Consider the following 18,419-nt stretch of genomic DNA (forward strand, 5'->3'; position numbering starts at 1 on the left):
ACTAGACTGAGGAACAGCTTCTACCCTGAGGCTGTTAGACTCATGAATCTCTAACTAGAATAATCACTGTGAAAAACCATGTCATGTTGCTGCTGATCTGTTTCATGTTGCTGCTGATCTGTTTCAATGTTGATGTGTTCATGCGTGCACATCTGCTCACAGACTCATGTTCATGTTTGTGCTGATGTTCAATGTTTTATGTTATGAGTGCTTAGTGTATATTTAGTTGATGTTTTTCTTAGTTCATATCTTAGATGTTATTACTGTTTTTCTTAGACATTTTATTGTTGGATGTAACTGGGACCCTGTGTACATAATTTCGCTCCACCACATGTACCACATGAGGTGCGAATGACAATAAAGAAACTCTGACTCTGACTCTGAAGTGGCTGCCTTGAGCTGTGGCTGCAAGATTGTTGGTATTACTCAAGGTGGCCATCCTTGAACTCGGTGATGGACACCCAGGTTAGGGAGGCTGTCAAGCTGAAGAAGGAGCATCCGTCCTTGTTGGCTGGTGGGACTCCGGAGGCAGCTGAGGAGTACTAGAGGGCCAAGCGGTTTGCAGCCTTGGCTACTGCTGAGGCAAAAGCTTGGATGTGGAAGGAATTTGGTGAGGCCTTGGATAAAGCTGGTCAGCTCCGAGGAAATTATGGCAAACTATCAGGTGGCTGAGGAGGGGAAAGCAGCTCTTTACTAACACTGTGTTCAGTGAAGGTTGGGTGCTGTTGACCTCAACCAGTGATGTTGTCGGGAGGTGGAAAGAATACTTCTCGGACCTTCTCAATCCCACCGGCATGTCTTTCATGGAGGAAGTGGAGTCGGGGGACTTTGGAGTTGATCCATCCATAACCGTGACTGAGGTCACCGAGGTAGTTAAAAAGCTCCATGGTGGCAGGGCTTGGGGGTGGATGAGATTCGCACTGATTTCCTTAAGGCTCTGGATGTTGTGGGGCTGTCTTGAATGACATGCCTTTGCAATGTTGCATGGACATTGGGAGAACTGCCTCTGGATTCAAAAAGTGGGACCGGAGGGTGTGCTCCAATTACAGGGGCATTACTCTCCTTAGCCTCCCTTGTAAGGTCTATTCAGGTGTACTGGAGAAGTGAGTCTGATTGTTGGTCGAACCTCAGATCCAGGAGGAACAATGCGGGTTCTGTCCTGGCCGTGGAACACTGAACCAGCTCTTTACCCTCACTAGGGTCCTTGAAGGGTCATGAGAGTTTGCCCATCCAGTCTACATGTGTTTTGTGGACTTGGAGAAAGCTTTCAACCATGTTCCCTGTGCACACTGTGGGGGGTGCCCCATGAGTATGGGATGGGGGCTCGTTGTTGTGGGCTGTTCAGTCCCTATACAAGTGGTGCAAGAGTTTGGTTCACATTGCCGGTAGTAAGTTGGAAACCTTCAGTGTGTTAGTTGGACTCCACCAGGGCTGCCTGTTGTCACAGATTCTGTTCATAACTTTTATGGACAGAATTTCTCGGTGCAGCCAAGGGGTGAAGGGATTCCGGTTCGGTGGCCTCAGGATGCTATCTCTGCTCTTTGCAGATGATGTGGTCCTGATGGTGACATTGTGCCGTGATCTTCAGCTCTCAGTGGAGCGGTTCGCAGCCGAGTGTGAAGCGGCCATGGTCCTCAACCGGAAAAGGGTGGATTGCTGTCTTCAGGTTGAGGGAGAGATTCTGCTTCAATAAATGCATGGAACCGTTTTTCTGCATCATTTTTGGACAAAATGTTTTTAATCTTATCAAGTATTTAAGTAAACCTTAATGTTTTTTGAGTAAGATATTCCAGTGGGTAGGAGTTACATGGTGTATGTTTTTCTTTTTTCTTATGAGGGGCGGCTGTGGCTGAGTGGTTAGAGCAGTCATCCTCCAATGCAAGAGTTGGGGGTTCAAATCCACCAGCAGTCACATGCCAAAGTGTCCCTGCGCAAGACACTGAACCCCTCATAGCCTCTGATGTGTGTCCCATCGGTGTAAGAATGTCATAAAGCATTGATTAGTCTCTTTAGAATGATTTGTTCAATTAGCTTTGTAGAGATCTAGTAGAGTGCTGTATGAATGGATAAATAAGGCACAGATTGTGTTGTAAAGAGCTTTGAGTATCTTGATCAGATAGAAAGGTGCTATATAAGTACAGTCCATTTATCATTTATGCTTGCCTGAGATGGTGCAGAGTGACGGATCCTGGTGAGTGGAAGAGGCAATTTTCTTCACAACCTTATGCAATGATGGAATCAGGAGGTGACCAATGTTCTTTGGCAACCCCAGTCATTTGAAGAAACTATACTTTTAAGAAATATAGTAACTACAAAGTTTTCCCAAATGATAGAGGTGGTCAGTTTAAACGTATATGGATTTCGATGTGGCAACCCAATTTTTGTTAGGGACCTTTTATATGCATAGATGCAGTACACACACAAAAAGGAAGTTTTCCTGTTGCTTATTTTTCAAGTTATCCTACTCACAAGGTTTATATACAGTACATATTTGGTAGCAGCCATCTTGGATATTAACGCAACACCCCAATTTTTCATGGTGACCTTTCTTATGCCTAGAAACAGCCCCACACCGTCTGTACCCTACTTATTTTTCAAGATATGCTCAAAACATGCACAGGCACAGAGTATTTGCAACCTCCCTCCACTGCACAGCAAAATACAATAAGACATGCAGATAGAACTGATGAGTAGAAATTAAGCCTTAAACAGTCACTGTAGAAAAACATTACAAAGTAATGAAGATTTCCTGAACCATAAGTGGTCCAGAAGAGTGGTCATCACAATGTTCATGTATCAACAGTGATTTTTCTAGGTGATATGACAAGTTAAAGAGACATTTCATCCACAGTTTGGAAGAGAAAACTCTGAGCTCAGATATAATGAGAGTTTCTGAGACTTTGGTTGTGGGCGTTCTGCACTCTGGAGTTCTTATAGCCATGAAAACCACAGTGGGTGAAAGAATGCCTTCAGTTGCTTATTTAAACTGTACAAGAAGTGGAAAGTTTGTGGAAATAAAATGAATTTGCAAACATTTCTACATAAGTTTAGACAACCCAATATTAGTTTTAAGGTTGCTTCTAAGCTTATGCATTGGCACCCTTATTAATGATCCGTTTATTGAGTCAAAAGATAAACCTGACTTTTGGGTGTTCCTTGAATCCCAGTCCTCAAGATGAAAGTTCACTGTTTACCACAATTATTCTCTCTCACAAACTTGCTTCTGTTCTCTTGAACTTATCTGACATGATAAAGCTGTTTTTCAGGCCTTGAAGGTAAAAACGGTGTGCAGTGGATCTTACTGACCTTGAATTGTCAGCCTGGCGGTGTCCTGTGCCTGGCTGTACAAACTGCTCGCTCTGCAGATATAAACTCCCTCATTGCTCTGCTCCAGGTTCTCAATCCTATAAGAAAAACATGCATCCCACCCATATTGTATTTACTAATATAGTTAAGAATGCACCTCTCATGGATGAAAGTAAGGAGTAGATAAGGCTAAAATGATGTTTTGAGATGTGTTTAGCTGCAACAACAGCTGATGTTCTGGGTGTAACACCTTCATTAGTTTGGTCTGTATCTGTTATTCACCAGACCAGGAGCAATCACCTGAGCACTCCATCTTTTACGTGGTGGTTTGGCGGCAGGGCTCCACCTTCCTTCAGCCACTCGATCTTTGTTTCTACACCACCTGCTGCTGAACAGGTGAACTCCACAGCACTGCCCAGGGCTTTAACCTCCACCTGTGGGGACACACGTACGGCCAACGGGGCTGCAGAACAAGAAGAGACATCATTTACATTTTAGAAGCAGGTACTGGTACTAATTTAATTTCAGTCACTAATGTGCAGCACACAAGCTGTTTGGCTGCAGGCTGTTGTTTCATGTAAGCAAATTTACATCCTGTTTCTCTTTCCATACGTTTTTCGGCATCTAACTTGTTCCACAATGTTTGTGTTCGTTCAACTAGTCATATTTCAAAACATTCAGCTCATTCAGGACATTCCTGCTGTGACTTTGATATTTGTGCAATTTTTACTTATTGAGATATTTAGCTTTTTTGGCTGTGCTTTCCTCATTGAAAATGAATGGAGCTCTCTTCACGTTCTTCAAAGCCTTAGTGCTGTTTAAACTAGGGCTGCAGCAACGAATCGATAAAATCGATAAAAATCGATGATTAAAAGCGTTGGCAACAAATTTCGTTATTGATTCGTTGTGTCGCGCGATTATGCGTCTTTCACGGCGCTGCAGAGCTGTTTCGTTTTGTTCACGGGCAGTTCATTGTCAATGTTGACTGACTGAATAAAGTTTGAAAAAAAAAAAACTGCAGCGCGAGTTGAACAGAGCGAGGGGGGAGGAGGAAGCAAAGCAGAGTGTTTTTAAAGGAAATTTAAGTAAATTTTACAAATGACCGACGCAGCGAAAACTGTTCGACCCTAGTCCTCCAAAGTGTGGGAGAAATTCACAAAGATAAAAAATGAGAAACATGCAGCTTTGAAAATCACCGACACGACACGAGAGAACCACGGAGATGAAACGTAAACATGTCGGAGTCACGAGCTGCAGCTGATACAACATGTCTCACTCCCAACTCGTGTTGCAGGTGAATCTCTACAGTTTAACACATTGTTCTGTTTCAAGAGAGAAAACGTAACGTCAGTCTGTCTGTAGATGAAGCTGCTGTTTGTTTGTTTGTTTTCTGATTAATGACGGTGATAGAGAAGGTGTGTTACTTTTTATTTAATTTAATTGGTACAATCAGTGTTTAAATGGGATTTATAAATAAATCTAACACAAGATAATAATTTAACGATTAAGCTTCAACTTTTAATTTGCTGGCAAAGTCTGAAGACACTACAGGTATGGCAGGATGAATTGCATTTAAACAGTAATTAAAGTAATTTATTACATCTACTCAAATGTGTGTAATTAAGTATTTTATATATATGTGTGTGTGTGTGTGTGTTTAATTGCTCTTTTAGCTACTTTTGCCTGAACCTAACGCTGTAAGTGAAACAAGGCATTTCTTGAGTTGCTGTAAATTATGCTATAATAAATATTTACTCTCTCTTTCTAGAAAACAACAACAAACAACAACATCCTTCATGATGGACAGACATCATGGACACCACAGCAGCAGCTGTCTTCACTGAAATCATCCTTAAATGATCGTCACTGACATGAGGCCTCTGTCGATGGTTGAAGACGAAGGCTTCACTACAATAATCCACACTTTTAATCCAGGTTACACTCTTCCCTCAAGGACACATTTTACAAAGTAGCTACACACTGTGCAGGTATAAAGATACATTTGTATATATTTTTGTGTACATTTATTTTTTTAAGCTATTTGACTAACTTTTATTTTTTTATTATTCAATATTTTACTAACACAATAGTCAAATAGCAGCTTGTTTTTAGTGTGAATTGCTGTCAGTCAAATGTTCACTTTTGGAATAAAGGGGTGGAAATTAAAACGTTTTTTTTTATTTTTTTTTGCCGATTCATCGATTAATCGAAAAAATAATCGTCCGATGAATCGATTATTGAAATAATCGTTAGTTGCAGCCCTAGTTTAAACAGCTCATTTCAGCTTTTTTTCAGATTTCTTTCAGCTTCTTCGTGCTGATTTGAGCTGTTTTCAGCTTCTTTCAGCTAACTTTTAGATATCTTTCTGCTAACTTGAGCTTTTTCCTGTATTTCTTTTCCTACTTTGCACTAAATTACCGTACTTTCTGGCATATAAGTCACAGTTTTTTTTTCATAGATTTGTCAGTCCTGCGACTTATATATGTACTTTTTCCCCATACTCATAATGCAATTTTTGACCGACGCTTTAAATTTCTAAGAACTGCTACACTGAATCCTCCTGTGCACGCTTCACTCAGCTGGTGCAGGCAGAGGAACGTAGGAGAGCTAGCGGCTCTGGCCACGATGGATGGATGGCACCATGCTGCCCAGGCGAAATGAAGCTGTTTTGACCATTAAATAAACGTATAATAAATGCGACAGTTCAGCAGTGACGCATAATAAATGTGGCTTATACGCTGAAGCGACTTATATATGTTTTTTGTCCTCTTCATGATGCTTTTTCTGACTGATGTGACTTATACACCAGAAAATACGGTATGTCTGTAAATCATGCAGTGGCATGTGTAGAGACTTACATCTGATTGTGACTTTAGCAGTTACTTCGCTGCTGCCGATGTTGTTGCTGGCCACGCACTTGTAGCTCCCAGCATCCTTAGCAGTAGCCAGGTTAATCTGGAGGTCACCTCCGCTGACCTGAGCTCTTGGAGGGAGGGTCCCGTCCAGCTTAGTCCAGGTGTAGGTCAAGGGAGGGGTGCCATGTGCCAGGCACTGCAGTCTGATCACCTCCCCGACCCGCACAGCCACGTCATCAGGCACAGAGGTGGCGTAAGGAGGAGCTGGAGGCAGAAGAAAATAAATAAATAAATGAATGAATGAAATAATAAATGATCAAAGCTTAGAGCAGACAGATGAGATTACTCACTCTCCACATCTAACGTGATGGTGACTTCACTGGTTCCCATGGTGTTTGTGGCGCTGCAGATGTATTCCCCAGAGTCTTGTCGGTCCACACTGGGCAGAACCAGGTTGTTGTTCACTACCTTGTGTCTCCAGGGTAGAGGGGACCGCAGCTTGGACCACCTGATGGTCGGGGAGGGAAATCCTACAAAAAAACAAAAACAGGGAACTCTTTCAAAAACCCTCTTGTCTTATCTAAAATTGAGATGAACAGTTTTATTTTTGAGACACTCTCTTTCAGAGACACTGAGAAGACATTACCGTGGGCCTCACAGGGCAGCGTTACAGTCTGACCCTCCACCACAATCAGCAGAGGCTCAGAAACTGAGGCGATGGGTGCCGAGGGGACCTGGGCTCCTCCGTCAACCGTCACCTCCACCCTGGTGTCAGTGGTGCCCTCCATGTTCCGAGCCGTGCACACATATGTGCCACTGTCTTCTGGACGAGCCACGAGAATCTGCAGCACGACGACAGAAGCTAAAATCAGTCCCAGACCATCATTAACTTAAAGAAGAGAAAATACAAACCAGCTCAAGAAATTGTCTTTTTGTAAACACACAGCATGAATGTGGAGTTCTGAAGCTGAAAATTAGTTGTTGAAGTTAAGTAGAACAAAATGCTAGCTAAAGTATCTAAAGGTTAGCTAAAAGTCAAAAGTAGCAAAAGGCTAAAAGCTATGAAAGCAAACTGCTCCCAAAAAGCTAAAAGAAGAAAAAAGCTAGCTAAAAGTTGGAATTGGAAAAAGGTTGGCTAACATGAAACAATGGCTAAAAGCTAAAGTAGCAAAGACTAGTTAAAAGTATCAAAAGGCTAGCTAAAAATAACCAAATGCTAGTTCTAATCTACAAAGTAATAGTGGTAAAAGACTAGCTTAAGAGTTTAAAGTAACAAAACATTAGCTGAAAGCAGCATTTTAAAAAAATAGAGCAGATTTTAAAGAGAACAATGTTTTAAAGGAATAGAAAATATCCTAATGTATTTCTACTGGCAAAATAATTTAAATGTCTAAACTCCAAAACCAAAAGTCATATCATTCAGTTCCTGAATGAGCTGAATGTTTTGATATATTATGAAGCACAAAGTATGCAGAAGTTGTTGGATTGCCCATCCCCCTCCCAAAAAACCCCCCCAAAAACATACAGAGAAATTAAAAAACAGTTAAAACACAATAGTGTGCACGCCGACTCAGCTAATGCTCATTTGTTTACAGCACCTGCAGGACTGCATTAGACTCCATAGGCGCGGGGCTGTGCAGCAGGGTTTTACGGTTATTGTCCAGTCTGTGCCAGGTCACCGAGGGACGGGGCTCTCCTGAAGCTTGGCATTCAAGGTTAATGGGGTCACCCGCTCTGACCCTCACAGGTCCAACAGGGGTGACGGTGGCCACGGGAGACTCTGAAGGGAAAAATGCACTGACTGATATGTGATCCTCCACTAGAGGGAACTCTTTAACCTGCTTGGGAGCACACAGACATACCTTTAACGATCAGAGACACTATCGTGTGGGTGATACCAAACCGGTTGCTGGCCACGCAGCGGTAAGCTCCATGGTTCATAGGGCGAGCATTGCTGATGGTGATAACAGAGCCACCAGGGCCAACTCTGACATTATCTGTAAAACAGAGCAGGAAGTGACACATCAGATGTGCTGCAGGAAACAGCTGGAAAACACTGGACGGGTTAGCACAGCTCATTATGGGAACATGGGAGGACTCTCCGAGGAGAGCATTTAACCCCAATGAAATCATAACAATAGTTTCTGTTGGGGCGTAGAGTTTTCAGTCAAAAGTGCTCAGATGTCCCAGTCTTTCTACAAACAGACCTTTAATAGATCTGCTGCCTCGACTTTAATGAAAAGAAAGAATATGAGCCACAGACGTCAACAGACAAACCCTTCAGAGCTCATCTGGATTTATTATGTTATATTGTGAAAGTTCTTTTTGTACATAATAAAGCTTGTAAAAGTGGGAAAAGAACAGATGAAGCTCTCAGAATGAAACAAGTTGTAACATTAAAAGAGCTTACTTTATACCAAGTGAAACTTCAGTTCTGTAAACAAGCAAGTGCACAATGCAGAGCAGTAACTGTGTGTAAATAACCACATCACTGTGGTCGGGTCCTTGGCTCTTACCTGGCAGCGGCTGGTTGTTGACCAGTTTCCATTCCAGTCTGACGGGTTGAGATCCACTGTAGACCTGGCACCTGAAGCTGGCCGACTCCCCCACACCCACCGCAGCACTGTGGGGCTCAATGCCGATGATCGGGCTTTGCAGGCCTGCGGCAGAAACCAGCGGTATGAACTAATCTCTATCTGAGAAAAAAACATTCCCTTTTGATTTACATGCTGGATTATTCAGAGCATTAAATTCTCCGTTTAGTGTGGCCGTGGGATACTTTGGCAGTGAGTAAAGAGGCTCCAGCAAGAAGTGGAGGAGGATGAGATCATGGGACAGTAGCGAGGAAAATCATTTAACATGAAGGCATGGTGGAAAGAGGAGGAGAGGTGGTGTGAGTCTGTGAACAACACCCTGCAGTGTGCTGCCTGGCCCTCAGAGTGTCTCCCTGCTGCTGCACTGAGTCACTCTGACAACTTTGAAAGCCTGGTGATAGAACTCGGACATCTTTAATAACCTAGTTAAAACTCTGATATCTTTAAGAACTAGGGGTGCAACGATTACAGTTTTCGGGCCGATCACCAATCACAGATTTCTAAAAAGTCTGACCTGCCGATTCCGATTTTGGCCGATACCGATTTTGTTTTATAAGCAACACTGTCAGGTGTTATAAAGTTGAAATGCACCTTCAATTTTCCAATATTATTTTATTGGAAAACATACTCTTGAACAATATCCTAGAAACAAACCAAACTTGTTTTAACTGGCCATGAGGTAGTGCTCTGAAATATAAATGAAGTTTAGACAATTGTTAAAACAAACAAAAAAATCGGTAAAATCGGTTTCTCATGCAAGTATCGTCCGATTTCCGATTTCCCAAAATTAAGGAAATCAGGGCCGATAACCGGCCGATTTATCGGTGCACCCCTATTAAAAACCTGGCTAAAACTATGACATCTTTAATAACCTGGTTAGAACTTTGACATCTTTAATAACCTGGTTAAAACACTTACATCTTTAATAACCTGGTTAAAACTCTGACAACTTTAATAACCTGGTTAAAACTCTGACATCTTTAAAAACCTAATTAGAATGATGACATCTTTAATAACCTGGTTAGAACTCTGACATCTTTAATAACCTGGTTAAAACTCTTACATCTTTAATAACCTGGTTAGAACCCTGACAACTTTAATAACCTGGTTAAAACTCTGACATCTTTAAAAACCTGGTTAGAACTGCTGAGACGTTTAGTCAAACTGCCTCACTTCAACTAAAGCAGTGATATTAAACTACTGGAAAAAACTGAAAACATTCTCGTGTTCATTTCTCCATTTGAGAAGCATAAGACTCCCTACTTGTGTTTTTTTTTTTTTTTACTTACGTGAAGAAGATGAGGTGACAGACACGGAGACAGAAGCCTGGAGGACATGAGGACCTGAGCTCCAGGAGTTGTCCTGCACCCGGCAGATATACTCTCCTGAGTCCTCAGAGGAGGCTGACAGGATGCGCAGCTGACTGCCAACAATCTGCAGGATGGAGAGGGAGAAAATGTGATGCTTAATTTGGACATGAAAAGAATCTGGTTTAAAGATCTGAGCAACTTTGGTAAGAGTACCGTATTTTTCGCTGTACACGTCATACCGCCTTATAAGTCGCATCAGTCCAAATATGTCTAATAAAGTGGAGAACAACATAAATATGTCGCTTCTCCATATACGTCGCATCTATTATGCGTCACCGCTGACGCATCGTGTTTGTTAGGCATCACCGCTGACAACCTGGAAATACAGGCTGGTGTTGTGCCAAATATCTATTGGCTGCCAAATGGCGGCCACGGGGAGGACTTTAACAAGAATTTATCAAGATTACCACTTAAAAACAATTATTTATTTGCTTAAAATTGTCTCAGTTGAACTTTTACTTAATAAATGAACTTTGAAAGTCAAATCAGCTGCATTTTCGAAAGTATTCGTTGCCTCGGTGCTCCGGGAGCGCACAGACAGGTTGTCAGTGGTGACACATAATAGATGCGACGGATACGGCGAAGCAAAGTATTTATGGATTTTTCCACTTTATCAGACATATTTGTACTGATGCGACTTATAGGGCAGTGCGACATGTACGGCGGAAAATACGGCATGTAAAATCCTAAATTTAATGTATGAATTTCTTACTTTTCATCATGACTGTATGTGAGACAAATATCAGAATGACAGAAATCCACAGGCTGTAAGAAGACCGGCCTTTTTCACTATTAGAGCTCTTCATTTATGAGACATTTATCCGGGGAAGCAATAGGACCAGAAAGGTAAACGGGGAAAACGACAAGCCAGTGTCAGATACCCCAGTCGGCCTGAGCAACGTGCAGGACGCACTGGAACAATAAATCGAATCCGTGACGACTTCAGCAGGCTACAGCGCTGACAGGAAGTCCTGTTAATATGTTGTTGCCACATTTCACAAAGCTCCTTCAGTGGGATTCACACTTCCTGTTCTGGGTCGAAGCTGTTTCATCATTTAGGAAACTGTCAGATTCTTGGTGCTGCCCAGTAAATTGTGTGATTATGATTTTAAAGATTTCAGGTTTGGAAAAAACACAAACATGCTAGAGCAATGAAAAACGGTGGATTATGATGAAAATAACACAAAGTTCACAGGTGATCCACACAACAAACGCCTTGTAGACTTTATGTCTGAATCTGCTCTAACTTGTGCTAAACATGTCTTGAAGTGTGTCGGTGAAGGCCATCGTTGCACTTTGTTCATTTACCACCAGCCACAACACTCGGTGATCAAAGACTCAGTGCAGAATGTGCTTTTGGGACTTCTGTATTTTACCAATATGAGCAAGACTTTAACTTGAAAATACAAAAAGTGGCAGCAAATATTCCAGAACCTGAATATACTGCTGAGCATGATGAGTCCCCTCACAGATGTGCATGATACATGCACCAACAACAGAAGACAGCTCGAGGAAAAGCCAGGTGGCTCGTCACTCTTGTAGTCTGCAGGAAACCATATCAGTGATTTTTAAAATAAATGTCAGTTTTTATTTTGTCAGAGCAGAGGAGTCGTCACTTTGTAGTCCAGCAGACGAAACATGAAGGTAGCTGCCATCGTTTGTTCTCTTCAGGTAAAATATTCATCTGATGCAGAATTTATATAAAGACAGCATCAATGAAAATATTTCTAAGTGGTGTTACTAAACTTGCACACAGAGACTTATAAGTCGGACGTATTTTCACTTTGACAGGTATTACATGTATTTTGGAACTGCTAAATAAAATGCCCGTCCAGACGTTCAGAGTGGAGCAAAGCTGAAAGCTTGTGCATGTCCGTGTAAATGACACACGCTGGTGTTTGTGTGGTGACCTGGTGGTTGGCCGACAGGGGTCCGCTGGCTCTCGTCCAGGTGACTTTAGGAGGGGGGTTTCCAGGAGCGAAGCAGTTGAGCTCCAGACTTTGACCCTCTTGGACATCAGCAATAGATGGCTGGATGGTAACAGCTGTGGAGCTGTAGTCTGCTGCTTGAACATAAAAAACATTTTTTCTTCTTCAGATTATAAAATTTATGTGCATCACAAAGGTAAACATAATAAAACTAATCTACACAAGCGATATGCCGGTGTCCCCCGAGGCTGGAGGAAGTGAATACTGAATGTTTGTAGTTTTAGAGATGAGTAGTTTTCTGGACTGGAAGTGAAAAGGAAATGTAAGTACTGTACAAGTACAGTAAACCTAAATGTTTTTGTGCAAGACATTCAAGCAGGTAGGAGTTACACTGAAGAACAGAGGTAGTTTTTATATTTGCTTGTTAGAGGCAGTGCAGGGTGATAGATCCTGGCAAACTGAGGGAGAAAGTTTATTCACCATCAGGTGCAATGACAGAGTCAGGGGGTGGCCAGTGGTGGCCATGCCCACCATAAATTTATCTTATAAAATATAAAAACTAGAAAGCAATGTTTCCTTAAATGATAGGGGTGGCCAATGTACACACGCACGCACGCACGCACGCACGCACGCACGCACGCACGCACGCACGCACGCACACACACACACTTGTTCTTATAAACATTGACCCTTACCCTAAACCTAACCATTACTAGTTTATGCCTAACCCTAACCCATCCGCAATTCACACCTTAGTCCTAAACCTACCCCCTAACCCCCCAGCAAGACTTCTCCTTATGGGGGACTGGCTTTGGTCCCCATAAAGAGCAGTTTGTCCTCACAATTAGGGGTGCAACGATTGCAGTTTTCTGGTCAATCAACGATCACAGATTTCTAAAAAGACTGACCTGCCGATACCGATTTTGTTTTATAAGCAACACTGTCAGATTTTATAAGGTCACAATGCGCCTTCAATTTTTCAATATTATTTTATTGAAAAACATACCCTGGAACAATATCTTAGAAACAATACAAACTTGTTTAACTGGATATAAAGTAGTGCTCTGAAATATAAATGAAGTTCAGACAATTATTGTTAAAACTAAAAAAATCGGTGAAATCAGTTTCTCATGCGAGTGACAGATGATTTCCGATTTCCCAAAATTAAGGAAATGGGGGCCGATAAATCGGCCCCAATTTATCGGTGCATCCCTACTCCCAATGCATGATTTTTTGTAAAACTGGTCCCCACAATGTAACCTGAAGCAAAAACACACACACACATGATGGTGGTTATGTAGAATTTTGACATAACAACACACTTTCTAAAGGAACCTTTCCTCCGATAAGATGTAGTCACAAACCAAAAAGAAAGTTAGCCCGTTGCTTATTTTTAAGTTGTCTAGCTGGCAAGGTTTACTTATATATAGTGGCTGCCATCTTGAATTTTGACTTGGCAACCCAATTTACTGGTATGAAAGGAACCTTTCTTACACCAAGATGCAGCCACACACCAAAATGGAAGTCAGCACCTCGCTTATTTTTCCAAGTTATTATGCTCACAACATGCACGGACAGATGGACAGAGGGTTTTTCCAATTCCTTCTGTTCACTCCACGATGGAGGACAACAAACCAAGAGATAAAAACAAGATAAAGAGATAAAAACAAGTCAAACACCAATAAATTGACTGCTTCTTTTTTCATGATGAAGCCGCCACACCTTTAAGCACGGTGACTCTAATGGGAGCGCTGTTCGAGCCGATGCTGTTGCTGCCAACACACATGTAAGTGCCTGAGTCAGACATCTTGATTTCAGGGATGAGCAGGGTACCGATGTCTGTGCGGTCTGTTCGGGCCTGAAGAGAAAAACACAACAAGGATTACAAAATTATTTCAGTTCTATCCTCTTCAACAGCAGTGATGGACAACATGGGTCACTACATCTGCACCATGACAACATATTAATATATTAAGTTTTATTTTGAAAACAAAGCATATCACTTACCTGTTGTATGCTCCTTAAAACAATACAAATATAGCATTGCCGACATGGAGACATAACTAGCTACTAGCAACACAAATACACTACAGCAGAGATCTTTAGGGCAAGACAAGAGCTATCACTGCAGCAGTTTGTTGGTTTATTTGTGATTTCAGTGATGCTGGCCCACGCACAGAGAAGAGCAGGACCAGCATGGCAGAAGTGATTGGTGGGGTTATAACTGTGAATTTATCATGATTAATTTTTATACATTAATATCTGTTCTAATAGAAAATTAATGATTTGTGATTATGATCATGAGGAAGAAATTAGCACAGATATGACAGTTTGGAGACAAATCAGTCAGTGCCAAAGGTTATTTTAGTCAGCATAACAAATCAGGTCTTAAAGGAACATTCCCACCATTTTATGATGGAATTCTGTGGAAAACTTATGAACAATGGTAAATATCTTACCTGTTGTAAATAGCTTTTTGAATAGCCTGTTTGGAAAAATGTCTGACAGGCCTGATAGAAAAGAGCTAGTTGGAACACTATTATTTAACCTTTTATTTCATCTTCAATTTTACATTAAACGGGTATTTTGACAGAAATATTACCACTGAAAGTGCTACAGCCAACTGTTACTGCTGTAGCTATTTGACATGTAAATATACCTGTTATATAAAACTGATGGTGGTATAAAATTTTCCATTAACAGCTACAAGATGTTTGAGATTGGAGTCATATTAAGATTGTAGTGAGTCTTGACCATGTTCAGACTAGCCATTAGCTCATTAGTACGGTCAAACTCTAACCCTATCTCTCTAAAAGGAGGTAATTTAAATAGCTATTTACAACAGGTAAGATATTATTTGTTCATAATTTGTTCAGTCCTTCTTTAAATTGGCCAGATAATCCCTTTAATTGTAAAGTTACAGTCTGGGAATGGTTACTAACATGTGACCTCCATTAAAGTGGAAATATCCACACCAAGTGTCCGACCCGAAAACCTGAATCAACCTTATTTTCTTTCTTGACCTTCTAGCACTAAACCAGTCCTGCCCATTATGAGTGTCCTCAAATGCAGGTGAAAATCGTTTTGAATGAAAGTTTAAAACGCTTTAAAGAAAAAGAGAATGAGGACGTCTGCGGATGGATTACTGTATCGGCGGTTAGAGGAGCAAAGGGAGGGGGATGTTGGGGCATCCGCAGACAAAGCTGCTTAGCTGCAGCCCGGTCAACCATGAGGGACGCTAAACCGAGCTGTGATCAAGGCAGGCTGCGCCTCAGTGTGAGTCTGAACCCATTGAAGAGTTTTCAAAGCAAGCCGTTTGCTAGAGCATACAGAATTTCTGCGTGGTCGCACGGCAGAGCCCGGCTCCCACTGGGAAAGGCTGACACAACGCAGCGGCTCCCTGAGGCAGAACTAAACGGGCCCTGAAGCTTTGGCCGAGCCGAGAAGGACAGCGCAGAAGCCAGACAAAAGCCCTCCAGGGCAAAGGGACAGAGGGTGGCGCCTCATACGGTGCCAAACATGTCGAAAATACCTGCAGCACCTACTGTCTACTTAGTGCTGTGGAATGCTGGGGTTCATCTGGGAGCGAAACGAGGATGGTTTGATGTGGACAGCACAACACGAGACACTATGAAACACCTAAATTACCACAACAACAGACACGACATGCAGGAGGTCCACCAGACCCTGCTTGCTGTGTTTGGACTGAGTGAGCAGCTGTGGGACATGAACGCAACTCACAAAGTGTGAATGAAGGACACAGTTGGACATGCACTTAGTGGACAGGATGTAAAGACGAGGTTAGATGGATGTGAGCTATGTGACAGGACAGACAGACAGCAGACAGATGGACAGACCTGCAGCTCCTCAATACGTCTCTGTAACACACCGAGACTGTTGCTTTTAAACTGATGGAAACCGTGAGAGGGAATGGCCTGAGCAAATGGCAGAACAGGACAGGATCAAAAAAAAAAGAGGGAGGAGACAAACAAAAGGTAAATGGTCAAAATCCTGAAAAAGTCCAAATAAATACCAAAGACACTGGACAAACCCTGATGTGTAGGCAGAGAAACAGCACAGGCAAATGCAAATACAAGTGTATTACGTTCTGTTTGTCATTTAACTTTTCCAAGGAGAAGTCAGGAACAACAGTTGAATATTTTTTAACCAATCATGGAGGTGGTGTGTCTTTTCTCACCTGTTGGGGGAGTTGTCCTCCATTTTTCACCCAGGTAAGTTTTGGTGCAGGCGAGCCAGACGCTCTGCAGTACAACCTCAAGGTTTCGCCTTCGTGGATTTCAGCATTTTGAGGACTCACTTGGACTTGGGGCACGGTGCCGGGGCCACTGGGGTTCGATTCTAAACCCAGAAAAAAGGCAATTTGACCATTTATCACCATAATAACTCCAGTTGACAGGGTTTGTCAGATTTTATAAAAAATAACATTTTTGTTATCAATGATATGTGTCTGTAACAGCTTCACACCTTTTGGCGTTTTACAACCTGGACATTACATAGATTTTTATTTCACTATGAATGATCTGCACAAAAACCTACAAATTACTAAAGTTAAATGGGAGTTAAAAAACTATTCTACTGACCAAAAATATGTACAATAGTCCCTCGCTACTTCACAGTTCGACTTTCGCGGACTAGCTCTATCGCGGTTTGCGGACGTTCAAAAAATTGCACATAATTGTATTTATTTTTATACACATGATTATGGACTGTACATTAATATCACTGTACTGTACTCGTGGTTGTGAAAAGGTTAATGACAAAAAAAAAAAATTTAGACAGCCGCCGCCATTTTGTAGTTTTCTGTCATTCAACCCCCAAATGTACTGTAATCGCCACTCAGACGGACTACATTTCCCTCAAATCAATGCTGTGCTGTACTGTAGTGCCTCTGAGCACTGCTTTCTGCCAAACAGTATTTTTGCAAAGCAAAGTCATAACTGCTGAACCAGCCTTTCAAAAGAAAAATTTAATTCATGTCACATGGAAAAGTTTTTGTTTTAAGAAAATTCAACTTTACAAACGTAAGACTCTAAAGAAATTGTAAATCATGTGAGGACATGTCTCTTTAAGAAACAGAACGTCGTACTATGTGACCCGGGTGCTGATGGGTTGTTACAGTAGCAGGCGGTCTGTTCACCTGTGCTCTCTTTCAACCGGATGGCTCCAAACTTTCTGTGTATTCTAAAGTTTCTGGGGGCGAACCGAAACACCAGTGGAAGATGTTGACGATTAAAGAGAATGGACTAGCACCTTTCTATCTTATCGAGATACTCAAAGCTCTTTATCACGTTCATACACCGATGGGACACACATCGGAGGCAATGAGGGGTTCAGTGTCTTTTCCAGGGACACTTCAACATGTAACTGCTGGTGGAATTGAACCCCCAACTCTTGCATTGGAGGATTACTGCTCTAACCACTCAGCCATAGCCGCCCACTTCAGCTGTTCCATCTTCACAGCCGAGAAAGTGGAACTTCTGGACAAACTTTAAGATGGCCGTACCTACGCGGATGTTGCCGGCCGCCTACGGCATGATGTTAAGATGGAAGCTGCACTGGTCGTGTGGATAAATGATCGCAGAAAAAACATCACTTTGGATAAAAACGATTTGGATTAAAGTGTTTCTCTGCACGGAGAAGCTGTGTCCGCTGATCTAGCAGGAGTGGAGGAGTTTGTTAACACAAGTTCAAAGATCTGATCACCGAGGAGGTCTACAGGTCTGAACAAGGTTTTTAACGTGGACCAAACGGGCCTGTTCTGAAAAAGGATGCCATCTCACACTTTTATTATGAAGAATGCAGCCAAAGCACCTGGTTTCATCTCATCTTCATCACCTTCTTCATCATCACTGGACAGCTAATTCTTCATCTTCATCTTCTCCGGTGAGTATATTTAGATTAATATTTTAAAAGGTTTAAGAGTTTAGAAAATTGTTAGGAACATTGCAAGAGTGTGGGAAGGGTTTAAAACGCCTTAATATATACCTGTATATAAATACTAAAATAAACTACTACTACTACTACTACAACTATTACTACTTGTGTACATAATTTTGTTCCTTCACATGTACCACGAGATGGTAATGACAATAAAGTTTACTTGAACTTGAACTATTGTATCCCTAATTCACTGATTTTCACTTATCGTGCGCACACGTGTGCAGGGGGGCGTGGTCCCTAATACCCACGATAATCGAGGGGCTACTGTATACAGAAAAATGAAAAAGTGGTCCAAGCACATTTATTCAACCCACTGCCACTTGTGTTCAACAATCCAGCCAGAGATTGTCATTTGGATTGAGGTCTGGACGTTGACTGGGTCATTCCAGGACATTTAGCTGTTTC

At 41.9% G+C, this 18,419-nt stretch overlaps 1 protein-coding gene across 1 annotated transcript in view; it reads right to left on the bottom strand.

The window, feature by feature from the left end:
• Window positions 1-18,419, bottom strand: part of hspg2 (heparan sulfate proteoglycan 2) — a 209,281-nt gene that overhangs the window by 28,462 nt on the left and 162,400 nt on the right. Inside the window, exons 53-65 of the mRNA XM_037684663.1 lie at window positions 16,252-16,412; window positions 15,911-15,988; window positions 13,776-13,911; window positions 12,036-12,187; window positions 10,045-10,189; window positions 8,678-8,821; window positions 8,024-8,158; window positions 7,760-7,941; window positions 6,808-7,003; window positions 6,512-6,691; window positions 6,165-6,425; window positions 3,607-3,769; window positions 3,307-3,404 (exon numbers count right to left, since the gene is read on the bottom strand). Coding sequence (XP_037540591.1) covers window positions 3,307-3,404; window positions 3,607-3,769; window positions 6,165-6,425; window positions 6,512-6,691; window positions 6,808-7,003; window positions 7,760-7,941; window positions 8,024-8,158; window positions 8,678-8,821; window positions 10,045-10,189; window positions 12,036-12,187; window positions 13,776-13,911; window positions 15,911-15,988; window positions 16,252-16,412 — 2,031 coding nt within the window. The remainder of the gene's footprint in view (window positions 1-3,306; window positions 3,405-3,606; window positions 3,770-6,164; window positions 6,426-6,511; window positions 6,692-6,807; window positions 7,004-7,759; window positions 7,942-8,023; window positions 8,159-8,677; window positions 8,822-10,044; window positions 10,190-12,035; window positions 12,188-13,775; window positions 13,912-15,910; window positions 15,989-16,251; window positions 16,413-18,419) is intronic.

This window comes from Nematolebias whitei, chromosome 11 (assembly GCF_014905685.2).
Source record: "Nematolebias whitei isolate Nwh7 chromosome 11, NemWhi1, whole genome shotgun sequence".
Taxonomy (NCBI): domain Eukaryota; kingdom Metazoa; phylum Chordata; class Actinopteri; order Cyprinodontiformes; family Rivulidae; genus Nematolebias; species Nematolebias whitei.